Here is a 27222-nt window from a genome sequence, read left to right as displayed (position 1 = left end):
TAGACCCATACAGGCTGTCAGCAGAAATACATTTGTAGACCTGTCGGTAGATTGGGGCTTTGTAAACTACGACCCGTTTTAATACTGCCCATGAGCTAAGAATGGCTTTTATATTTTTAAAGGGTTATAAAAATAAACAAAGAACATGTGACAGAGATGGAATGTGGCCTGCAAAGCCTGAAATATTTACTGTCTGGTATTGTACAGAAAGTTTGCCGATCCTTGCTCTAGATCATAGAAATGTGTAGGTTGAAAAGAGACCTAGAAATCATCTATTCTAATCTAAAGATTTAATACAACTCTGACATTTTAGAAATGAGGACTCTGAGTTAGGGAATGACTTGCTTTTCTATAACAAGGTATAAAGGCGGTGGGAGGTATTTTATAACTGAGGCATGTAGGCAGCCTTTTCACTGATTTATGAAGCCCCCACCCCCAAATATTGACAGCTTCCTTATAAAGGGGCTTCATTTCCCTAGTGTTCATTAACTGAATTTTCGTGATAAATAAGTGTTGAGCTATCACCAGTTGTACAGAGGAACATGATTTTTTAAATTTGAATTTGCCTTCACTTACCCAGAATAAGAATGAGGTTGATGCACCTATTCATCCTTTTTAGAATTCCTTTGTCAGTCCACTGCAAGAGTTTGTAAGACTAACAATAGACAGAATTTAAAAGTTTGAACTAAATATGAGCTACTTACTTGATAATAAAGTGTTTTGTTATTCTTGCTGCCCACTCCAGTCTGCACCCTAAAGCAGCAACCCTGTGAGTAGGCACAGTTTTATCTTCACTTTACAAATGAGAAAATCTGCAGCGCAGTGTGGTTAAGTAACTTGCCTGATAGCACTCAGCTGATAGGAGTAAGAATTTGGACCCATGCAGTCTGTCAGTCTGCAGAGACTGTGCTCCTAACTACAGCATCATGTGAGGTGTCTGATAGGTAAGTAAACAAACTGATACTACAAAGAGGCTTTCTCAACATATGTGTATGGTACTCCTCTTTAGGTCAGGTTTAGGCATGTTATAATTATGTACCCTTTCAACTGCTTCTGCTGTAGCTGTGTTTTGAGTTTTCAAGGATACTGTATTACTTACCCAACTTGTATTTTTATGCAGACTTGTAAAAAAGGCAAAAAGGGCCCAGGAGAAAAGGGCAAAAGTGGAAATGGAGGAGGAAAACCTCCTTCTGGTCCAAACCGAATGAATGGTCATCACCAACAGAATGGAGTGGAAAACATGATGTTGTTTGAAGTTGTTAAAATGGGCAAGAGTGCTATGCAGGTAATGTTTATTGTGTTCTTCCCAGTTTTATTTGTACATTTTAAACTTTAGTAAGTTACGTAAAACACCGGAGTTTTTGAATTGCATTTAAAAAATTTCTAACACTGCTTACTAAAAAAAAGCAACAAAGTCATTAGAGAACTAGGGATCTGTCTATTCAGAAATAAGACCTTTAAGCTGTGTCTTGAGTCATTTTCTACTGCATTATTTTCTTTACATGAGGTTTTAATATTCCCTGAATTTATATGGCTACTATTAAAATAGAAAGTCCTTTGCCCATATAGAATTCTTGATTGAGTGACCTAACACAATCACAGTCCACTTTAGTGAATTGAATTATGTTGATCACTGTTGTCTATTACACATTTTATTACTTGTGCTGTTTCTTAGCAGAAGAGTAAAAAGTGAGAGTCATATCCATATCAAGTCATCCTAATTTTGCCTCTTCTGCATGATTTTATGACAGGAGAAGCATTTAGGCTTTACAGTGGAGGCTAACCCTGTACCGTTTTAAAAAATTGAATACACTATACTCAAAAGAATATTCATGCTTAATGTTATTATTTAATTTATAAAAGCGATAAGGGATAATTTTTGGAGAATTAATTTTAACCAAAAAAAGGTACACATGGATTTAATTTGGAGAACTAGCCACTTAAGCTTTTTGTTATTAAAAAGTAAATATAGTTCTTCTTTATAAATATGGACTTATCTGAATATGTATGGTTTTGTAAATAAATTTTAAGTATCAACTAGGACAAATAGCATTTTTACATGTGTAATAGAAATTGAGCTATCCTCAGTTATACAGAGGAACATGAGTTTTTAAATTTGAATTTGCCTTCATTTATTCATATATGGTTTGCTTTTTATATAGTTGTGATGAGGATGTGGATTTTATTTCTTCTTTAATATTTTAAATGACTATTTCATATATACATTTGATATATTTAAAAATAATGTCTTATATTATGGTGCTATAGTTTATTTAGTCGTTCTGTAATTTAAAAAGTTATCTCTCTCTCTGTAGTTCCCATTTTGGTTTTATTTTATCAAAGGAATAAATTGTCTCAGTTACATCATGTATAGTATTTCATTACTTTCCTTTTTATTTTTATATTATACTTTTTCTCTATAACATTTTAAGCTGTTAAATGCATTAATCTTTTTTTTGTGTCTTTCATTTTTGTTAACATCAGAAATCTCAACTTATATCTACAGCTAATTAGGCTGTTCTATTTTTGTCTGGTCTGTAGGGTTTTTGTTTAACTTTTTGGCTCATCAAAAATTTTTAATAAAAAAATGTGAGGATTTCGCTGTATAATTTTTTTGTTAATGGTATCTCAGTGTTTAAAGAATGAACATTTTCCTTATTTTTGTGTTTATTATGGTTTGCCATATATTAAGATTGTACCTCTATGCTAGTTTTGTTTCTAAAAGTGTTTTCACCCTTAAAAGGAATGTCCACAGTATCTCTCCATTGATTTCCCTGAATTGTCTTCTACCTCTAGTTTGTTTTGTGTACTCTTGTGTTATCTTGGTAATACAAAATTTGATCAAGGAAGTCTCCTGTTTACAAGCTTCCAGTAGTTCTTCCTTATCTAAAAGTTCCAGCCCAGATTTTTTTTTTTTTTTTATAGTGTGCTTGCTCTTCCCCAGCCATAGTGTGTACTCTGCCTCCACCCTACCCAATGCTCCCATACCTTTCTTTTTGTTTTTTCCCTTTGCCTGGAATAACCTTCTTTCCTTCTTTCCATATCACAGAAGATTGACTTAAATCACATGTTACTCTTTTGAAAAGCATTCTTGGGCTCTGTCTCTTTCTTTCCTTGAATATATTTCTTACTTCTCTTTCCATTATATCACTTAGTATATTGTATTATAGGTACGCATATGTCTGAAAATGCTTCTGGGTTATTAATTTCTTGTTCAGAGACTGTGTATTATTCATTTTTTGTATCCCCAGGATATACCCATTGCAGTAATTATAGGTGAAAGTAAGACAAGACTGATCGTTGGTTTCAAATAGTTCTTATATTTAAAAAAAAAAGGAGGGATCGGGGCACCTGGACGGCTCAGTCGGTTAAGCGTCTGACTTCGGCTCAAGTCATGATCTCCCGGTTTATAGGTTCAAGCCCCACATTGGGTTCTGTGCTGACAGCTCAGCCTGGAGCCTGTTTCAGATTTTGTGTCTCCCTTTCTCTCTCTGTCTCTTCCCTGTTCGCACTCTGTCTCTCCCTGTCTCAAAAATAAACATTAAAAATTTTTTTAAAAAATAAATAAAAAGGAGGGATCATGCATGCATATATCCTTAGTTCTATTAGATAATATATGTTGAATCTTATTGAGTAAATTCTTAGCAAGCTATTTGATGATGAAAAATTTAAAATATTTTAATGCCTTAGCTTGTATTTATTACAGCAGCCTTGTATTCCTAGCACAAATTTTATTTTATCTTTCTCAATAACCTTTAATGTGATGTGGTGATCTTTTTGTAAGATTTCATTAAATATTTTTATATCTTTATTAATGAAAATAGCCCTTGTTCCACTTAGCTATTGCTGCATAACAAATCACTCCAAGCTTAGTGATTTGAAAGAACAATCATTTTATTAGGCTTATGAATCTGTTGGTCTAGAATTCAGATGGAACAAAATAGGGATGAAATTGTCTGTGCTCCCATCCATGATGGCTGAGGCCTTACCTGAGACAGCTTTAATGCTTGGAGGTTACATAAACAGGGACTATAATCATCTGGTAGCTTCTTTATTCCTGTTTGGTGTCTGTCTAGTCTGGAGTAACCTGAAGAAGGCTGGGCACAGCTGGAACTGTTACCTGGAGTATGTACAAATGGTTCTTGCATATGGCTTGGGTTTCTTACAGTATGGCTTCTGGTTTTGGATAGTATCCTGAGCAGGAGTGTCTAGTTCTCTAGTGCTCCAAGTACCCAGTGCAGTTGAATGGTGTTCAGTGACTTGCCTTTAGAAGCATCATTTTACTGCCTCCAGTCCTAGATAAGGGAACATAGACCCCATTTCTTATTGAAGAGCAGTGTCCAGCATTTTGGGCCGTATTTAAAAATCTCACAGTCCCATAATATAGTCTTTTGACATGTATTAACTATATCATGTTTGGGCATAATCTTAAATGTGTTAAATTGATTTAGTTAACATACCTAAGCTGTTGTAAAATACAGAAAAGGACTGAAATCTAGAAATCAGGTAAAATTGTAGAAGATCTGTCAGTCTCTGAGCCAGGTAATTCTTAGAGATAAATTCCTTTTTACTTTAATGTACATCAAATTGTATATATTTTATTCATTTACTTTGTACCCAGGTTTCATATTGTTGGTATATAAGTTCAGTGTTTTTCCCCTGTGACACTTTGTTTTTGATTAGCTCTTATTTTTCATCCTAATTTTTAAAGCTTGGTTTATTTAAAAACAATTTTCATCAGCTTTGTGGTTTCCTCTTCTATTCCCCAAAGAAAAAAGTGTTGCTTTTATTTTTTTAGCTCTGTCCTATTTATAAAAAAATACAATGTTGAAACATCATACCTCACAGACTATAAAATTCACCCTTTAAAATGTAAATTCAGTGGTTTTTAGTATATTCGCAGAGTTCTATAGCCATCACTACCGTCTAATTCTAAAATAATTTATTTTTTTTAATTTGAGAGAGAGAGAGAGCACGCGCATGAGCAGGGAAGGGACAGAAGGAAAGGTGGACAGAGGATCTGAACTGGGCTCTGTGGTGACAGCAGTGAGCCAGATGCATGGCTCTAACCTGTGAATCTCAGGATCATGACCTACGCTGAAGTCAGGCTCAACCAACTGAGCCACAGAGGCACCCCTAATTTTAAAATATTCTTTTAAAGAATAGAAACCTTGTGCCTATTAGCAGTCACTTTCTCTTCACCTGTCCCACATCTAGGCTATCACTAATTGACTTTTTATAAATAATACCGTTTTGGAGCATTTCATATATATGATCTGTTCAATATATGGTCCTTTTTGAGTCGTTCCTTTGACTTAACATAATGTTTTCAAGGCTCATCCATATTGTATGTATCATAACTGCATTCCTTTTTATTGCCAAATAATATTCTATTTTGTTTATCCATTCATCTTTTGATGCGCATTTTGTTTGTTTCCATTTTTTGGCTATTGTGAGTAATGCTGTTATAAGTATTGCTGTATAAGTTTTTGTTGGAACATATGTCTTCATTTCTCTTGGGTAGTGCATACTTAGGAGTTGAGTTGCAGGATCATGGTAACTTTTTAACCATTTGCAGAGCTGCCAACCTATTTTTCCAAAGTGGCAGCACCATTATTTGTTCTCACCATTCCATTTCTCATATCTTTGCCAACGTTTGTCACTGTCTGTATTTTTTATTATAGCCATATTAGTTGGTGTGAGTGGTATCTTATTATACTTTTTATTTCCATTTCCTTGATGGCCAGTTACATTGAGCATCTTTTGATGAGCTAATGGCCATTTGTGTATCTTCTTCTTCTTTTTTTTATATAATTTATTTCTAGGAGAGAGAGAGACAGCGTGAGCAGGGGAGGGTCAGAGAGAGAGGGAGACACAGAATCCGAAGCAGGCTCCAGGCTCTGAGCTGGCAGTCAGCACAGAGCCCGACGCGGGGCTTGAACCCACGAACCGCGAGATCATGACCTAAGCGAAAGTCGGACGCTTAACCGACTAAGCTACCCAGGCGCCCCATGTATCTTCTGTATAGAACCATGTTCAGAATCTTTTTCTCTTTTTTAATGTTTATTTTTTAGAGTGGGGGGAGTGGAGGAAGGAGAGGGAGAAAGAGACAGACAGACAATATGAATATCCAAAGCAGGCTCCACTCTCAGCGTGGAGCCTGATGTGGGGCTTGATCTCATGACTGTGAGATCATGACTTGAGCCGAAATCAAGAGTTGGATGCTTAACCTACTGAGCCACCCAGATGCCCTTGTTTATATTTTTAATTAGATTATTTGGATTTTAAAAATTATTAAATTGTAAGTTCTTCATATCGGCATACCTCAGAGATATTGTGGGTTTGGTTCTAGACCACTGCAGTGAAGCAAATAACACAATAAAAATAACACAGTAAAGCAAGTCAGATGAATTTTTTGGTTTCCCAGTGCATATAAAAGTTATGTTAATACTGAGCTGTGGTCTTCTAAGTGTGCAACAGCATTATGTCTAAACTGTATATACATTTTTAAAATTTATAAAAAATTTTTAAATGTTTTTATTTTAGAGTGAGAATGGGGGAGATGGGCAGAGGGAGAGAGAATTTTAAGCAGGCTCTAAGCTTAGTGTGAAGCCCGACACAGGCTTGATCTCACAACCCTGGGATCACGACCTGAGCTGAAATCAAGAGTCGAATGCTCAATGGACTGAGCCACCCAGGCACCCCTAAACTGTATATACCGTAATTAAAAATTATTGCTAAAAAATGCTAATCATTATCTGAGCGTTTGGTGAGTTGTGATCTTTTTGCTGGTAGAAGATCTTGCCTCAGTGTTGATTGATGGTTGCTCACGGATGGAGGTGGTGGTTGCTGAAAGTTAGGGTAACTGGCAATTTCTTAGAATAAGACAATGAAATTTGCCATATTGATAGACTGTTCCTTTCACAGATGATTTCTTTGTAGCAAGCAATACTGTTTGATAGCATTTTACCTACATCTACAGTAGAACTTCTTTAAAATATGAAGTCAATCTCAAAATCTGCTTTATCATCTAAGTTGATACAATATTCTAAATACTTTGTTGTCATTTCAACAATCTTCAGAGCATCTTCACCTGGAGTACATTCCGTCTCAAGAAACCACTTTATTTGATCGTCTATAAGAAGCAGTTCCTAAAAGTTTTGTCATGGGATTTCAGCAATTCAGTCACATCTTCAGTCTCCATTTCTTCTTCTCTTTTTAGTGTTTTTATTGAGGGATGGGGCAGAGAGAGAGAGAGAATGAGAATGAATATCCCAAGCAGGCTCAGTGCTGTCAGCACAGAGCCTGATAGGCAGCTAGATCTCACAAACTGAGGTCATGACCTGAGCCAAAATGAAGAATCAGATGTTCAACTGACTGAGCTACCCAGGTTCTTCTTCAGGTGCCATTTCTAATTTTAGTTCTTTTGCTATTTCTACCACACCAGTGAAATTTCTGTCACATCCACTGGAAGTCTTGAAACCCTAAAAGTCATCTATGAGGGTTACAATCAACTTCTTCTAAGCTCCTGTAATGTTGATATTTTGACTTCTTCTCATGGATAACAAATGTTCTAAATGGCATATAGAATGATGAATAATTTACAGAAGCTTTTCAATTGACCTTGCCCATGTACATCACAGGAATTACCATCTATGGCAGCTACAGCCTGGTGAAATGTATTTCTTAAATAAGAAGATTTGAAAATTGAAATTATTCCTTGATCCATGGGCTGCAAAATGGATTTTGTGTTAGTAGGCATGAAAATAACATAAATCTCATTGTACATTTCCATCAGAGCTTGTGGTTTACCAGATGCTTTGTCAATAAGCAGTAATATTTTGAAAGTAATTTTTTTCCTTAGCAGTAGGCATCAAAAGTGGGCTTCATATATTCAGTAAACCAGGTTGACAGTATGCTTTGTTGTTCCATTTATAGAACATAGGCATAGTAGATTCAGCATAATTCTCAAGGGCCCTAGGATTTTTGAAATGGTAAATTAACACTGACTTCAACTTAAAGTCACCAGCTGCATTAGTCCCTGACAAGAGGGTCAGTCTGTCCTTTGAAGCTTTGAAGACCAGTATTGACTTCTTTTTAGCTAACTATGAAAGTCCAAGATGGTGTCTACTTCCACTATAAGGCTGTTTTGTTTACATTGGAAATTTATTGTTGAGTAGCTACTCTGGTTAATTATCTTATTTAGTTTTCTGGATAACTTATGCAGCTTCTACATCAGCATTTACTGCTTCACCTTGCACTTTGATGTGCACTTTACACTTCATGAACCAACCTCTGCTAGCTTCTGCATTTTCTTCACCTTTCCCTAGCCTTCATAAAATGGAAGAGGGTTGTGAGGCCTTACCCTGGATTAGCCTTTGGCTTAAGGCAGTGTTATGGTTAGTTTGATTATCTTATCCAGACTTCTAAAACTTTCTCCACATCAGCAATAAGGCCGTTTCACTTGTTGTCATCATGTATTCACTGAACAACACTTCATTTTCTGTAAGAATTTTTCTTTTGCATTTATAATTTGGCTATTTGGCTCAAGAGGCATGCCTGTCTATTGGCCTGTCTCTGCTTTTGACATGTCTTCTTCATTAAGCTAATCATTTTTGATTTGGATTTAAAATGAGAGATATGCAACTCTTTCTTTCACTTAAACACTTGGAGGTTATTTGTAGGGTTATTAATTGGTCTAATTTTAATACTAGTATGTCTCCGGGAGTACAGAGGTCTGAGGAGAGGGAGAGAGATGAGGGAATCAGAACGTACACAGCATTTATTAAGTTCACAGTCTTATATGGGCACAATTTATGGTACCCCATAACAACTACAATAGTGACATCAAAGATCTGAGATTCCAATAACAAATATAATAATAATGAAAAAGTTTAAAATATGAGAGAATTACCAAAGTGTGACAGACCCAAAGTGAGCACCTACTGTTGGATAAATGGCTCTGATAGACTTGCTTGACACATGATGCCAGGAACATTTGGTTTGTAAAAACAAAACAAAACAAAACAACCCGCAGTATCTGTGAAGTGCAATAGAACAATATATGCTTTTATATTTTGAGTACAAGTGCCTTACCAGATACATGATTTGCATATATTTTGTCTTTTTCTGTGGATTGTCTTTTCTCATCCTTGAGGGAGTCCTTTGAAATCTAGAAGTTTTCATTGTGATTAAGTGAAATTTGTTTTTTGTCTTTTGTGCTTTTAGTCTAATATCCAAGAATAGTTTGCTTAACACACAGTTATAAGGTTTACTTAGGTGTTTTATAGTTTTAACTGTTATGTTTTGGTCTTTAATCCACTTTGAATTAAAGTTTGTGTATAACATGAGTAGGGTCCAACTTCATTCTTTTGCATACAGATATCCAGTTTTGCCAGCACCATTTGTTTAAAGACTAGTCTTCATTGAATTGTCTTGGCATCAAAAAATCAAGTAACCGTTGATATAAGGGTTTACTTTTGGATTCTCATTTTTATTCTATTGATCTACACATCTATCCTTAAGCCAGTATTATCTTGATTACTGTAACTTTGTAGCATGTTTTAAAATCATGGAGTGTGTGAGTCCTCCAACTTTGTGTTTCCTTTTCAAGATTGTTGGACTATTCTAGATCTCTTGCATTACTGTAAGGATTTTAGTATCAGCATTCCAGTTTCTGCTAAGAAGCCAGCGAAGCTTAAAAAAATTTTTTTAAATGTTTGTTTATGTTAGAGAGAGAGAGAGAGCACAAACGGGGGAGGAGTGAAGGGGAGAGACAGAGACAGAGAGACAGAATCTGAAGCAGGCTCCAGGCTCTGAGCTGCCAGCACAGAGCTTGATGCCAGGCTCCAACTCAGGAACTGTGAGATCATGACTTGAGCCGAAGTTGGGTGCTTAACCGACTGAACCACCCAGGTGCCCCCAGATAGGCTTTTAATAGAGATTGCATTGAGTCTATAGATCAATTTGGAGAGTATTGTCATCTAATAATATTAAGTGTCTAGATCCATGAACTGTCCTCTCTTATGATGTTTATTTAGCCATCAGTTTGCTTTTGTTGTTAAGATGGAACTACTGTTGCTCACTGTTAAAAAAAAAAAAATTGTTTGCTTGTGCATTTTCTCATTGACCCAGCCAGCCATGCACATCTTTTAAAAGATTTTTGTTTTCATTTCACTGAAATGTTAATATTAAGTGTTATTTATATTTACTACCATATTTTAGTGAAAAAATACAGGTGTGGTTTTTAATATTTTCTTTGATATCCTTAATGTCACTAAGAAGTAAATAATTACACTTTATAGAGTTGGGCCCCATAGTTTGTTTTCAAATTCCTTTTAATGTGGAATAAACATAAGGATTGATCATTATTTTGTGCCATCAGGTGATTATTTTTCTGAATTCAGTTAAAACTTAATTTTTAATTTTAGCATACAAGTATGTATATATTAATTTGAAGTAATGGGATACCATTTAATGTTGAATCTTAATGACTTTAATCACTCTTGATTCTTAGAACATTACTAAAAGCTTAATTTTTTTTTATTTCTTCCTCTGCTGTAGTCGGTGGTAGATGATTGGATAGAATCCTACAAGCATGACCGAGATATAGCACTTCTTGACCTCATCAACTTTTTTATTCAGTGTTCAGGCTGTAAAGGTAAGATACCTTTATTTTGGAAGCAGAATGTTCTCAAAAGATCTCTTTTTGTTTCACCTAAATATTTATTAATGCTTTACGTGGAAAATAGTGCCAAGATATTGAATTGTTTGCATTACAACCATACAAAATGTTAAAGGAAAAAAGAGCAAAGAACAAAGTGAGAAAGAGACTGTTGAGACCATTGTATTCATGTGTGAATGTTAACTATAACCTTGGCAATTTATAATTGTTATATTACTTTTATTATTAGATACATTTCCCACTTTCAGCATCTGGTTTTAGGAACAAAGAAATGGATTAAGAAGGGAGGAGGAAGATAATGAAGAGATACAGGTTCAAGTGGCAGGGAATTGTAAAGTGTAGGGAGTTTAAAAGTGCCATGAATAACAGTAAGTAATTAAGTAAGTAGGTAAGTAAGTAACTAAGTAAGTAAGTAAGGTTTTGGTGAAATTCCCAGTTTTTCTAAAAAGTAGAGAAGTTTCAGAGTGGGATTTTGTTGAAAATGTTTTTTCACTTTATTTAAAAAGATTTTGAAGTAGGAATGAGATAAATATAAAATATAGTTAGTGTCTTCCCTAGGGCAAAAATATTTAGTGCAGACGTTTGGCAGGGAGACAAAATTATGTTAAGTTGTGGGGTGTCACACATCTTGATCTGGATCAGTAAATGATTCAGACAAAATCATGGGCGGGGTAGGATCTGTTTTGTTTCTCTGCAATACTTGGTCCATCCTTGAAATTCTAGAAGATGTCCAGGAAAATAAATGTTACAGAGTTTTCCAAGAGTATTACTTTTTTTATTTTTTTATGAAAGTGGTACAAAAAACATGGGCATTAGAAGTCAGGAGGAGGGATATTTGCTTAAAAATAGATCTGAGAAGTTAAGATGTTAAAGAATGACAGATTTAAACAAATCTGTAAGGAGTATCCCAAGAAGCAATTTATTTATGTCTATTCCTTTAATTCTATAATAATACTTTAAAAGTACTGTTACTGGAGTTGTAAAACAAGTCACATTTTTAAAATGAGTTTTTATTTTTATTTTTTCTAACTTTGAAAGTGACATTTTATTGACAATAGAGTTAAGTTACATTCTTCTCACATTACTTTTTCTTCCAGGTAGCAAAGGATTAAAATTGTAATTCTCAAAATTACACTGTTTGGTGTAAAATTTAGATAATCTGTATATAAAGATTTATTTTCAGTTAAGTTTTTAAAATACATATTTTAATTCCAGTGTAGTTAACATACAGTGTTCTGTTATTTTCAGGTGTACAGTATAGTGATTCAACAATTCATATGAACAAGTAACATTTTAAGAACTGATACATTTTATTTGAGGTTGATCACAACATTCATTGTAGCATACATACTAGATATTATGTATGAGAGGCCAGATAAAAAAAATTAACTTCTAGAGTCTTACCTGCATAATGCCATTCATGTGGTCAATTTTGAGAAATTTTATAAATTGTCTTTTTATACAATTTTAAGCTTTAGAGAGAGTTGCCTAGCTTATTTCTCAGCTATAGGTAGCCACAAGTTAGTATTAGGAAAGTCTATTGATTCTGTTCAAAGGAAGTGCAGTAATGACAGTATAATGAATCAGAATAACACTTTTCATAAATGAGATATATTAATATTTATTTTGTCTACATCCATTTTTTTCTGGAGTAGAAGAAATCAAGTGCCTGTTTGTGGTGTGGTGTAATCAAGGGCCCTGTCTGTCCTTTTTCTTTAGATTCTTTGAAAGTGGGAGGTTGATGGCAGAACAACTGACCAGGTGCCAGAAATCACTTCATGAGTTAAAACTCTGATTTTTATCTTTAGTCTTCCCTGTTATATGGCAGTTTAGTCAGTTTTAGTTTCCTTAGTAAGGCTTCTGAATTGTAGTTTTAAAACAAGGCCGTAGTCAGAGCATTTATCCTTTATGAGATTCATTCCTTTTCTGGCACCAATGTGTTTTACAAATCAGGAGCTTGCCAGCTGAGCGTTTGGATATACTTTGTCATAAAACAGGTTGTCCAGATTTTTAAAAATTAAAGGTGTTGAAAACTTAAATTACCAGGTATATTTAAACACTGCCATAATATTTATTTCAGAATCAAGAAAGCTCCACAGTTAAGGTCATTAAGTACTTGCAAAACACTCTCAGCATTATTTAGATTGAATTCTTTTATAAACGAGTTAGAAACATCTGTAAGTATATGTATTGTACTTTCACCTTTTTCTTTTGGAGTCCTGATTGTCATCATGAACATCAGTTATGTTACTGTAGTTTTGCCTTTAGCATCTATTGCGATGTGGCGAGATATTTGATTCTATACCGAATGGCTCCACATTGCTTTGTGGTGGATCAGTCTGTGGCCAGTGTCTTTTCTTTCTTTCCTGGCCAGCTGTCACTATTTAGTTTACCAGTTTTTAGCAGTCTGTCTTCATGTCTTCTACCATTTCAAGGCAGTGGACTTAGGCCTGGTGTCTTAATGGCACCTTCATACCTGCCCAAGAGATATATGTGCATGGAGTTTGTGACAGCTATTTTTTTTCTGCTTATTTTTGGGTTTCTGGCTGTTAGGTGGTCAGTGAGATCAGAGAGGAGCTTTAGAAATGGGACACTTGTCAAAATGTATGAAGTATGTTTGCTTTGAGATATATTTATTATATGCATGTTTATTTCGTAGAAATTGTTTCAGGGATTGAGTAACCTGTCTTTCTGTAGCATTACTAAGTTTATAGCACCTGGGTATAAAGTATAGGAAGGTTCTGAAGATGATATATCCATGATTCTAGATTAAAATAAAAACCTTCAAAAGGTTTTTGAGAATGTGCTTCTTTAGCCAGGAAAATGGTGCTTTCTTCCAGATTTGTTAATATTTTAAAACAGTCATGTAGTTCTTTTAATGTGATAAGTAAAGGCTCTTCACAGCACCACTAGAAATTGATGTAGATGAATAATCTCAGACAAGGTAGTTTCTCTTTGCCTTAGCCTTTAGCTTCCTCATCTGTGATGCCAGGATTATAGTGCTTGCCTCATAGGCTTGTTCCCAGGACTAAATGTATGTAAAGTGGCTGGTGTTTAGGAGGCTCAGTGGATGCTAGCTAGGTCTTCTCGCTGGCTTTGTTATGCTACTGGAAAGTTCTAAATTGCTTGCCCATAGAGAAGGAGCTCAGGTATCAGTTGTTCTTTTCTGGTTTGGTGTTGGAAAGAGAGTATGATACTTTACTGTTTTTAAATTTATACATACAAACACACACACACACAAGTACATGCATATACAAAATATATCATGGTTACTTGAAATAAATCTATTAATTGTATCTAATTTTAAAAAAAATGTTTATTTTGAGAGAGAGTGTGTGCATGTGAGTGGGCGGTGGAGGGGGAGATTAAGGGGCAGGCAGAGAGGGAGAGGTAGAGATAGAATCCCAAACAGGCTCCATGCTGTGAGTGCAGAGCCCAATGCAGGGCTCAAACTCATGAACCCTGAGAGCATGACTTGAGCTGAAATGCAGAGTTGGAAGCTTAACCAACTGAGCCACCCATGCGCCCCTGTATCTAAAATACATTGCATCTTCCTGTACCAAGACATTCTTTTTTTTTTTTTTTAAGATGGTACTATATTTATGGTGTTCATACTGCTATGACTAGCAGAGAATAAGTAATCCAGCAACAGAAGTAGGATTTTAAGAATCCAATTTTTATATGTGTTCCTTTTTAAATAATCTGATATCCTATCATTGGAAGTTCATGTACATCTTCTTCCTGCATTGTCTCCTATTCAACATTTTTTCTAGAAGTCCCTTTTCTGATATTCAATCTACCTGGCTAACTTTTATTGCTTCTTGTAATGTGCACCCTTTCTCCTCCCTTTTCCCATCTTCCTTTGAAATTGTGAGTGTCCTTATCAAATTCCTTCTCTGTGAAACACCTACTTATGCTAGTTTATTTTTTTGTCTGACCTATAGCTTTTCTTGGCTTTGTCACTCATTAGGGCGTTTCTTATATACTGCATTTAATAGTTTTTATTTTTTCCTCCCTCCCTTCCTTCCAAGAGAGAGCAGGAGCTTGGAGAGGGAGAGAGAATCACAAGCAGTCTCTGCACTGTCAGCGCAGAGCCCTATGCAGGGCTGGATCTTACAACTGTGAGATCATGACTTGAGCCAAAACCAAGAGTCGGACGTTTAACTGACTGAGCCACCCAGACGCCTCCTTCCTGTTTTTTTTTGTTCTTCTTTATTTAAATTTCTGGCTAGATTACAGGATGAGTGGGAACTACAATTTACTGTTTATTTGAAGCCATTTTAAAGGATGATGAGTTATTGCCTTATATGTATAGTAGTGCTTAATAAGGAAACCTAGCTAAAGTGAACTTTACCGATCACTGTCTTCCTTATTATATTCAGTTTTGTCCTTAAGGTTTTAATTGTTATCCTGGGCGCTGCCTCACCCTTGATGACATGTTTTATATTAAAAGAGGCTAAGCTAGTATACATATTAAGACTAGATTAAGTCAGCTAGAAATGTTGTAGAGACTGACAGTGTTCGAGGCTGACTTAGAAGTTCTTTTTATTTTATTCATTCTACAATGTATATTAACTTCTTAACACTTGCACATTTCAGGAGTTGTCACAGCAGAAATGTTTAGACATATGCAGAACTCTGAAATAATACGAAAAATGACTGAAGAGTTTGATGAGGTAACTTATTACCCTAAATGTTTTGATAATTTTGTGCATGTTGATCTAGATTTACCCTTGAAAATATTCTTAGATTCTGAGTGTTAGTGTTATGGATAACAGCTTTGGCATCAGATTTAACCATATGGTGAGATACAACCTTGGGCAAGTTGTTGTCTTAGCATTGATTTCATCATCTGGACAATGGGGCTAATAGTACTTCTTTCATAAGGCTGTTGTAAAGATTTAATTCAGTAATGTTTGAAAAATTTCTTAGCGTTTTACAATGCCTGGTATATAGTAAGAACCTAATAAATGGTAGCTATTATTATTGCCAAAAAAATTAAAACTTCAAGAAATAATAAAATGTATTGCCTAAGAACATGTCTTGGAATATTGTTAAAGATAGATTTGGTCAGTATTTGGGGAACAGGTAGCTTAGGCAAAAGACTATACAGTTGACCCTTAAGCAGCGTGGGGGTTAGGATGCTGACGACCTCCCCCCTCCCCCCTGCCATGGTCAAAAATAGGCATATAACTTTGCTTCCCCCGAAACTTAACTATTATAGTAGCCTACTCTTCACTGGAAGCTTTACCAATGAACGGTTGATTAACAAACATTTGTATGTTGTATGTGTTATATACCATATTCTTAAAGTAAGGTAGAGAAAAGAAAATGTTCTTAAGCAAATTCTAAGGAAGAGAAAATAATGTTACTAAGAAAAACATAAGGAAGAGAATACAAATTTACAGTACTATACATATGTTTATGAAGAAAATCTGTGTATTAGTAGACCCGTACAGTTTAAACCCATGTTGTTTAAGGGTCAACTCTCTGTATGTTATTATTTAGAATATCCTTTATGTTTCAAATATGAGCAATAAGAACAACACAAATAAAAAAATACTAGCTTAGGCTTGATTGAATTCTTTATAACAGTGATGTCTTTGAAGTATTGTTACCAATAAGGACAGATTTACTATAATGTAAGCTCCTTTAGGGCAGGGTTCACAGCTGCATTCCAGCACCAGCAGGTTTACTCTTCCAAACTTGTCACTGTGAATTTTCAAGTAGAAAGTCTGGTCTAATGTGAGTTCTACTTGATCAGTTTTTTTCTTGCTTACTCTGATGAAGGAGCTTTCAACTATCATTCTAAAAGATGGACAAAAGTTGTTTAAAAGGCTTTGATGTTCAGTAAGTGCTATTAATCAGTCTCCAAGTAGTTGAGAGGTAATTATGAGTAATGGTTTTACAGCAGTACCCCCTTATCCCCGGAGATAGATTCCAAGACCTCCAGTGGATTCCTGAAGCCACAAGTAGTTCCAACCCTGTATATTCTATGGTTTTTTTTCCTGTGTATACATACCTGTGATAAAGTTTAATCTATTAATTAGACACAATAAGAGATTAACAATAATAAAATAGTAATTATAACACTATACTGTAATAAAAGTTATGTGAATGTAGTCTTTCTCTCTTAAAATATCTTGTGCTGTACTCACCCTTGTGATGATGTGAGATGACAAAATTACCTACATGACGGAGATAGATGAAGTGAGGTGAATGACATAGGTGTTGTGACATAGTGTTAGGCTACTATTGACCTTCTGACAATACCTCAGAAGAAAGATCATCTGCTTTTGGATGGAGGTTGACTGTGGGTAACTGAAACATGGAAAATGAAATGGGATAACAGTTGGAGGGACTACTTTATTTTAATTTACTAATATCAAATATTATAGTGAGAACCTTCTTACTAAAGGGAAATAGCCATTTGAGATAAGAATCCTGAAATCTGATTGGAAAGTGTCAGCAAACCAAGTTACTAACAACAATTAAGATGATACAGTTCATTGTAGCCACTAAATGATTAAATCACAGAATATGGAAGAAAGTTTTTTTTTTGTGGAATATTAGGATCTTATTCTCAGATGAGAAATAATAGTTCAACTTCTATATGGCATTGACCTAAAATTAAAAAAAAATACTGCTCTGATGACAAAATATAGGGGTGCCTGGCTGGCTCAGTTGGTAGAGCATGCGACCTTTGATCTTAAGAGTTGTGAGTTCCAGCCACTCATTAGGCGTGGAGCCTGTTTAAAGAAATAAGGAAAATACATATATCACAGTTAAAAAATGTACTAAACTGTATTAATAAAATGATCTTAAGTGTCTAGGATACTCTGGAAAGCAACTCTTATTTTGGAAGTTCTATGAAGTATTGGCCTCTTTTTATTTTTTAAGGTTTATGGAGATTCTCAATGTAACTTCATTGGAGAATTCTCCATCTTTATGTGGAAGAATGCTTAAGTACCGGTCTTTCCAGGCTATACTAGCTATCTTTCCATTTCTTTTAAAAATTATGCCATTGTTTATGTCTGTTGACTATTTGTCCTTGAAGTTAATGAAAATATACATTGTAATCTTTTGATTATTTATAAACCATATATCATTTAGACTGGCTGAGAATATGATTTCATTATTTTTAACACATTAAAAATAGAACATTGGTTTGATTATGGATTACTTTTGTTTTGAGGAAATGCAACTAGTTTATCTTTGTTAATCAGAATAATGTATTGCATTGATGGGAGAAGCTTTTTATTTTGAACTGTTGAGTAATTGGTATATATTTTTATTAGTTAAAGTGAATTCAGAATATCCATTTTGGTCTTAAAGAGAAGTGTTCAAAGGTACCTCCACCTTTGCATATTATTCTCCTGCCTACTTTGAGGATTTAATGGAGAAGAAAGGTGAGGTAAAGGAGCCTATTTTCAGTTTCTGCCTAGGGTATTTCAAAGACACGCAAAATTTTGTTAAATCATGTGTTTTAAATGAAATTGCTGTTTAAAATTTTTGTTTTAGGATAGTGGAGACTATCCACTTACTATGGCTGGTCCTCAGTGGAAGAAGTTCAAATCCAGTTTTTGTGAATTCATTGGCGTATTAGTACGGCAGTGTCAATATAGTATCATATATGATGAGTACATGATGGATACAGTCATTTCACTTCTTACAGGATTGTCTGACTCACAAGTCAGAGCATTTCGACACACAAGCACCCTGGCAGGTCAGTATTTAAATTTTTTTTGCATATTTCTTTAGGTTAGAGATGAAAATGGTTTTCATTAAAATAAATGAAATAATAGTCACACATATTAGTCTTGCTTATAGAGTAACCACAAACAGGACACCTTTCCTCCCCCCTTTCCCCTCATGAATTACTGGGAATGCGATGATATTTTTCAGTTTTGATTTTGTGAAGCTATATTATATATTATAGTTTATGGTGATCTTCTTGTGTTGAACCTACTTGATTACTGTGCCACAGAAGGGGAAAAGAAGTGGATAGGAATGTGTTATGTTATTGAAAGATGTTTTATCAGGGAGGATATTGACAGCAAATTTGGGGAGACCGTCAGTCATTTTGGATACGTAGCCCTGATGACCCTTATTTTGTCTCTGATATGCACCGACCCTCCTGGTTTGATCGTCCTTGCAGGATGGTGTTTATTCTTTAACTACACAACAAAAGTTTATTTTTTTTATGTTTTAGAGTAACTTTAGACTGAGATAAATTATTTGATTTTTGAAATGAGTTATATTTTTAAGCCTCACATAATTCTAGAACAGTGATTTTTGGTGTTGGTGTTTATGAAATCATTTGGTTTTTCCTTCGTGCTAAAAGTAAAATTGTTGATATGCTATCACTGAATATGTTCTTCTTGGTTTGAGTTTGTAAAAATCAAATAGGCATTCATTGTTACTATATTATTTTAAGCCTTAATGCTAGAATATAGGATTACTACAGAAATTTTTCATTCTTTAAATGTGGCAATATTTTTATCTTTTCTTTTCCTAAAGACTTAAAGGTATGATTAAAAATGTACTTTTGCTAAGCCTTCTATTTTCAAAAAACAAAATGCTGGTAATCTGAGGGAAGGAGGTGGAGGAAAAAATGCAGGCAATCTTTCTATGGGATTTTTGTTTTTAGATTGGAAGTCACAAAATATGAATGTGTTCTTGCTCTGTGAACTTAGGTAGCATTTAATAGTAAGGATTTGATGGCTAAGATAAAATAAGTATGGCATAAGGTGAATAATTTTAGAACAGAATAACAAACTGAGAGAATGAAATAGCTCTGAAGAGAAAGTTGAGAATCCCTTTTAAAGACACCCAGTGAAAAACAAAGGACACCCAATAGCCACAAATTAAGATTTAGTTTTTCGTTGTTCTATTATGCAATGAACCAGGTCTGAGAAATAGTCTGGAGTAAACTAAAAAAATGTAAAGCGGTGAGATGGTAAGTTTTAAATCACAGTGACTCTTGTCTCAGGAGCAAGGGTTCGGTAACAGAAGGTGGGAATCTGGAGGAAGTATAATAAAAAGCACTTTATTGAGTCATGTTTTTCTTTGAGCTTTTGACTTTTCATCTAGATCTGTTTTTCATAATTTCACCTTTGTCTTTATGATGATGTGTAATAGAGTAAAATCAAAGGAAATCAAATACAGATGAAACTTTTAAGTTTTACACACTATAGTTTGACATGAAGCACTCAACTTCCCTCTCCCTTTGGTTACCGAGATAGCTAAATGACTGCCATATGAACCAAAATTTACTTAGAAGGTGAAATATGATCTCTGAAAAAGATCATAGGGGACACATTTTAGGGTAGTGGGATTTGAGCATAGTCTAAAGTCAGATTACCTTGTTTTTTTAAAAAAGTTTATTTTTGAGAGAGAGTGAGCAAGCATGAGTGAGGAAGGGGCACATAGAGAAAGGGAGACTCAGAATCTGAAGCAGGCTCCAGGCCCTTAGCTGTCAGCACAGGGAGTCGAACTACTGGACTGTGAGGTCATGACCTGAGCCAAAGTCGGATGTGTAACCAACTGAGCCACCCAGGCGCCCCAGATTACCTAGTTTTGAATACTGGTTTAACTACTTATATGAACTGTATAATCTCAGACAGATTCCTTAATCTTCATGGCCTTTAGATTCCTCATAAGTGAAATGAGGATAATACCTAACTTTGAGGGTTGTTGTGAGGTTTAGGAGATAATCCATGAAAAGTACTTTAACGTAGGTAACTGACATATAGTAAGTATTCAGTATACATTAGCTGTTATTTTGTTGTCATTTGTAGCAGCTGTTTTTTTCTTTTCTGTTGGAAGCAAAACAGCCCATTTTGTCCTTAATTTCTTTTAACTTGATATTAAATTGTAAAGTTTTGCATCTGTGAGACTAATTTCAACATTTTCCATTTAAAAATAGCTATGAAGTTGATGACAGCTTTGGTGAATGTGGCACTAAATCTTAGCATTAATATGGATAATACACAAAGACAATATGAGGCAGAACGGAATAAAATGATTGGGAAACGAGCCAATGAGAGGCTAGAACTCCTGCTCCAGAAAAGGAAGGAGGTAAACTTTTATATTGAATTTTTTTTTTTTAATGTTTATCTTGAGAGAGAGAAAAAGAGAATGCTCACGTGCACATGCGTGAGCTTGAGCGAGGGTGGGGCAGAGGGAGAATCCTAAGCAGGCTCCACACTGGTACTGTAGTGTGCAGCGTGACATGGAGCTGGATCTCACAAACTGTGAAGCCATGACCTGAGCTAAAATCAAGAGTTAGATGCTTAACTGACTGGGTCACCAAGGTGCCCCTGTATTGAATAGTTAAGCTGTTAATCCATGACCAACTTGGTCACCATTAATTATCATATAACTTTGCAAGTTCCTCAGATAAAGTTTTGGGAACAATTTAAATTTAAATAACATTTCAAGTTGTTTCAATGTCCAGTTCAGTTGACTATGCATGCCAACAATATCTTTTGCATGCATTTTCTTTCTGTGTGGACTAGGATGAAGAGTTCAAGGTTTTAAGTAAGGAGTCCTGGACTATTCAGAAAAGTTTTAAGCCTTAGTATTGTTTATTCTCTGCCATGAAAATGTCTCTCTTAACTTCTTCCCCGAGCTTGTTGTCAGAATGAATTCAGGTTTTACTTATGTGACATCACTATGAAAAATTACTTATGGGCTATTTATGGTATCTCATTGCTGCCTTGTTTTTTTGGTAGTATTAGGAGGCAGTTAACATTAACGACTGACTGCCAAATTTGAGTGAGGAAACTATTTTTCAGCTTAAAGAGTTTTTTTTAATGTTTATTTTTGAGTGAGAGAGACAGAGCGTGAGCGGGGGAGGGGAAGCGAGAGAGAGAGAGAGAGAGAGAGAGGGAGATACAAAATCTGAGGCAGGTTCGGGGCTCTGAGCTGTCAGCACAGAGCGCAACACAGGCCTCGAAATTAAAAGCCGCAAGATCATGACCTGAGCCGAAATTGACACTTAACCAACACTTAACCAGGCACCCCCTAAATAAAGTATTTTAATGTTGTGTTTGTGATTTTAAATTCCTCCTTCATTAGTGATATTAATATTCTGCTATCTGATATTTGTGATGTTTGTGCTCATTTCTAATATGTAAGATCTAATGTTTCAGAAATGTTAGTGATGCAGTTAATGTTTGCCATAGTATTTCATAAATTCCTATTTGATTTTGATGTATTTGGTGTTGGTAGTAGTTAGAATTTTAGTTGGTTATTTTTGAGATAGTCAATAACTTTTTTAAATGTCCTGACTCAAACCTGAAAATCTTGTCCGTATTTCCCCTGTACCTAAATTCCTCATCTTTTTTGTATAGTTCAAAAAGAAGAATTAACCTTTTTGCTTCTTAATTTAGTTAATAAAGTTCATCATATGATTTATTAGTTAAACATAATGCATGTCTTAGGCCTTAAAATTATGTCCCAATTCTTGGACGTAAATTTAAGATTGTGAGCATAGAATGAAGAAATATAGGTAAAATGATTTTGAGACTAAAATTCCTGTACAAGTATAAGATTTTAATACTTCTAAGTTAGGGTTAAGTTTTTGACCACCTTGTACATTTGACTATCCTTGCTAATAAATATAGGAAGCACATGCCCTTGTTAGCATTATTTGGAAATGCAAGAATGTATTATAATAGAAAAAAATATATTTAACAAAAGCTCAGAACAAAATCTAAAAGCTCATTGATACTAAAATTATGAAAGATTTTTCTCCTCTCAAGCTCTAAAACAATTTTGTTATTATTCTCAAACTCTGAATTGAAAATAATGGGAGTAGATTAGTAAACTAAGATTTTAAAATGTTTACTTGATTATTTAAGGTGAGCTTTGTTTCCTCCAAAAGAATTTAGCAGAGAGATTCATTTTTACCAAGTTATTTTACTCAAATATCTTGTGTTCTTTGAGTAGGCACTGTAACATTTCTTTTTCTGATGACTATGACCAAGATAATATAATTACGTTAGGCTTTTTTGATGTGAACATATATGTATGTTATATAATAGATGATATGTATTATAAATTAACAGATTTTTATTTGCCTTTTTACAATGGACATTTGTGTGAGCCTTAGAAAGGCTAATCTACCAGCTAAACATTAAAAGCCAAGTTAAATATTCCAGGTATCAGGGGACTTTAGCTGTCTGATCTACAGCAGCTGTTAATTTTTCTGTTTGGTTATTGTTGTCTAGTAGAATTAAAAATTAGGTGTAATTACCAAAACGCTGGAGAGAACTGCATTTGTACTTGTAACAACTTTCAGAGGTTCTTTTGGTTGTTCTTCCTTATAATTGAAAAGAAATCGTGTCTTCTTTTCAGCTTCAGGAAAATCAAGACGAGATAGAAAATATGATGAATGCAATATTTAAGGGAGTGTTTGTACATAGATACCGGTAAGTCAGGACATTTTATTCTATGTAATTCTCTTTTTTTTATAGTTTAAATTTATTCATTTATTCTAAGAGAGAGAGAGTGCTTGCAAATGCACGTGGGAGCTAGTGGCAGAGAGGAGAGAATCCCAAACAGGCTCTGTGCTGTCAGTGTGCAGCCTGATGCAGGGCTCAATCTCACGAACTGCGAGATCATGACCTGAGCCAAAATCAAGAATTCAGGAGTCAGATGTTAACCAACTGAGCCACCCAGGTGCCCTGTATGTAATTCTTTTTTTCTATTTAAGTTTGGATATTTACTGGTTTAGGCAGTATAATTAGTGGAAGGGGTTTTGGAACAAGATCAGTGTTAGAAGGTCAGGTCTTCTACTGATTGAGGTACTCATTTAACTGCTCTGAAGTTGATGTTTCTTCTCTGCAAAATGGGGTAATGTTGTGCTTGACTTGTAGCTGCTCAGCAGATGGAAGCTACTTCTTTGATTAGGACTCAGGGCATAGAATATGTAATTGTTTTTGGATGTACTATGTTAATAGAAACCGTGCATGACAGTTCTGGACTCTTCTCCACCATTTGCGCGTTAGTGGGAAAGTTTGGATAGATTTAAGAGTTTTTGTTGTCTTTTGGATTTTTAGGTTTTTTTTTTTTTCTGTTTTGAATGAGCAGAGGAAAGAAATAGGTAATCTTATCACCATTTCTCCTTGTACCCTATTCTTTAAATGTTGGTGGCATTTTTATTCAACTTCTCTCTCACTTCCTCAACTTGGCAATTACAGTCACTTCCTTTGTAATGTTCCTTTGTCCATTTTTTCCTTTTTGTTTTTGTTGTCACCATTACCTTAGTCTATTCTCCCATCATTTCTCATACCTAGAGTTTATTGAAGTTTTCCTAAAACATCCTTTTGTTGTTATTCTTCTGCTAAGAAGCCTTCAATAACTCACCAGTACCTATAGGATGAATTCAAAATAATTTCGTCTGGCATTCAAATCCAAATTTAGCTTGGCTTCAATGTTATGTGTCCCTAATTCTCTCCTGGCAAATTATGCTCTAATTAGACTAGTGTGCCTGCTGTCTTCTGAACACACCGTGCCAAGCAGGTGTGAGCAGAGGCTGGGATATGGCATGATACAAAAGGTGAGGGATCCGATTTTGTTTGTAGTTTTATTTAATTTTATATTTTTATGCTGTGATTATTATGCTTTGCCAAATAGAATGTAAGTAAGCATTCAGGCGTCATGTTTCAGTTCTACTTTTAAATCCCCAGTAATCCATAAGATAGTGGTATATTCATATTAGGTAAGAAGTATTTGGCATCTCTTGAATAAACCACAAATCCTGTTGCTGTAGTGGCACTAATATATGTAATTTTTCTTTCCTTCATTTAGTGATGCAATAGCTGAAATCCGAGCTATTTGCATTGAAGAAATTGGCATTTGGATGAAAATGTATAGTGATGCCTTTCTAAATGACAGTTATTTAAAGTATGTTGGTTGGACTATGCATGATAAGGTAACATATGCTTTTACAGAATATTTGTCTACACATGAGCATAGCTATCTACAGCTCTCATTCATAATGAATTATCTGCGTATAGGTATGCCTGGGACCACATCCCTATAGGCCTCTCTCTTTTATTTTTTTCTATCTGTTCCATGAAAACATGGTCTCTATTGTATAAACCTTGGCCACTGATTTAGACTTCCATCTTGAATTACTTTTTATAGTGAAACATTAGAATCATGTAGGTGGTGGTGTTTAGGCATTTCTTAGAGCAGTAGGAAGAGTCCTTATTCTTAATATGTGAGTGCTATATACTTTTTAAAATTTTTCTCATTTTCTTCTCTCTTTTGATAAATTACAACTTTGCCTCTGACCTTTTTAATTTTCTGTTTTTTTTGCTAATCTACCTTTCTCTTAGGCTACCTTTTCAGTAGCCTTAAAATTCTTTGCATATATCCCTTACAAATATTACTGTTTGTGAAGGAAAACATACTGTGAAATGTGCTATTATTGTCTTTCACAATAGTATTTCTCTGAACAAATTTTCAAACAATTTTCGTTTGACCTACAGAAATAGTAACCCAAAAGGTATTTAGTCTTAAGTGTATGTATTGATTCTTATTTTTGCATTATCAGATATGAGAGTTTTTGAAACTGAGAGTTTTGAAGAATTATATAGAAGATACTTAAAAATTTAAAGTAGAAGATACTGTATATGTCTTGAATATTCACATTGGAAATATGCAGAATTTTAATGCATTTTCTCCTCTTGTTTCATTTAGCAAGGTGAGGTAAGACTCAAATGTCTCACTGCTCTACAAGGGCTTTATTATAACAAAGAGCTTAATTCTAAACTGGAGCTTTTCACCAGTCGGTTCAAGGTTGGTATTACTTTAAGGTTTTAAACATTACCTATTGTTTGAAAATATTTTTCTCTTTTAGTTTAAAAATGTCTTAATTTTTTTGTCCTTAGGATAGAATTGTGTCTATGACCCTTGACAAAGAATATGATGTTGCAGTACAAGCAATAAAATTACTTACTCTTGTTTTACAGTAAGTATGTATTTATTGCATATTACTAATGTCCAGGTATTTAAATAAAACATTAAAGTATTTACTGAAATTTGTCTGTAAACATTCTGAATTTTAAACATTCTCTTATGCATTTAACACCACCCCCGGAGGGTGGGCAATTTTCGGGATGAGTACTGGGTTCTCTCTCTAAAGCCATGACTATGGCTATGTTGACTAACATGAGAGTCAAAAAGAGAGAGAGACTAAAGAAAGATTCTATTATGTTAAAATGTAATAGTGATGCAACTTATTTTTTCCTTTTTAGAAAAATTTACCATCTTTTTTTTTAATTTTAAATTTTTAATTGAAACATAGTTGACATAATATTAAATTAGTTTCAGGTATACAACATAGTGATTCAAAAATAATATATACTATGAAATGCTCATCACAGTATGTGTATTACAATATTATCGACTCTTTCCCTGTAATACACTTTACATCCTTGTCAGTTATTTTATAACTGAAAATTTGTTCCTCTTAATCCATTCTGCCCATTTGCCTCACTCCCCTTCCCTTTAGCACAAAGGTTCCCTTTTCTCCACAGCCTCGCCAGCACTGCTGTCTTTTTGTTACTAGCCATTCTGACTGGTGTGAAGTAATATCTCATTGTGGTTTTGATTTCCATTTCCCTAATGATTAGTGATGTGGACAATCTCTTCTTTTGTTTGTTGGTCATCTGTATGTCTTTGGAAAAATGTCTACTATTGAGGTCCTCTGCCCAGTTTTAATCAGGTTTTTATTTGTTTTTGATACTGAGTTGTATGAGTTCTTTAAAGATGAAAACAGTATGGAGATTTCTCAAAAAACTAAAAATAGAAGTACCATAGGATCCAGTAATTCCACTACTGGGTATTTACCTAAAGAAAATGGAAACACTAATTCAAACAGATAAATGCCCCCGCGATTTTTAATTGGAGTATTACTTATAATAACCAAGGTAAAGAAGCAAGCAATCTGAGTGTCCCATCAACAGATAAATGGGTAAGGAAGATAGCGGTGTACACTGCGAGTGTACACCCGCGCGCGCGCACACACACACACTGGAATATTACTCAGTCATTAAAAATTTACAATTTTTTAAGTGTATAGTTTAGAGGCATTTAGTATGTTCATTTTGTTGTAAAGCCATCACCATTATACCTCTCCAGAACTGTTTTTATCATCCCATACTGAAATTCTGTACCCATTAAACACTAACTCCCTATTCCTTCATTCCCTCCCTGCCCCTGGTGACCACTGTCACCAAAAAGATTCTACTTTCTATCTCTATAAGTTAGACTATTTTGGGAAACTCATATGAGTGGAATCACATAGCATTTGTAATTTTGTATCTGGCTTATTTTCATTTAGCATAATGTCTTGAGTTGATTCATATTATAGCATATACCAGGATTTCATTTATTTTTGAGGCTTAGTAATATTCCGTTGTATGTTTATACTACATGTTGTTTACCCATTCATCTGTCAGTGGACATTTAGTTTGTTAGCATGATCCAAATAATAATTCCAAAAGGAAATTTTTTTTAGC

General features: G+C 34.6%; 1 protein-coding gene across 3 annotated transcripts in view; it reads left to right on the top strand.

Moving 5' to 3' along the window:
• The window catches only part of STAG2 (stromal antigen 2), a 129354-nt gene that overhangs the window by 56629 nt on the left and 45503 nt on the right, over positions 1-27222 (top strand). For all 3 annotated transcript variants that reach the window (XM_039238809.1, XM_039238812.1, XM_039238810.1), the window contains exons 4-12: positions 1121-1285; positions 10564-10660; positions 15284-15360; positions 18206-18410; positions 20613-20764; positions 23048-23121; positions 24503-24626; positions 25400-25498; positions 25591-25670. In XM_039238809.1, the coding sequence (XP_039094740.1) occupies positions 1121-1285; positions 10564-10660; positions 15284-15360; positions 18206-18410; positions 20613-20764; positions 23048-23121; positions 24503-24626; positions 25400-25498; positions 25591-25670 (1073 nt within the window). The remainder of the gene's footprint in view (positions 1-1120; positions 1286-10563; positions 10661-15283; positions 15361-18205; positions 18411-20612; positions 20765-23047; positions 23122-24502; positions 24627-25399; positions 25499-25590; positions 25671-27222) is intronic.

Source organism: Hyaena hyaena, unplaced genomic scaffold (assembly GCF_003009895.1).
Source record: "Hyaena hyaena isolate Hyena2069 unplaced genomic scaffold, ASM300989v1 scaffold_147, whole genome shotgun sequence".
In the NCBI taxonomy this organism is placed as follows: Eukaryota; Metazoa; Chordata; class Mammalia; order Carnivora; family Hyaenidae; genus Hyaena; species Hyaena hyaena.
Note: the sequence above shows the minus strand (reverse complement) of the source record. Positions and strands in the feature narration are given on the sequence as shown.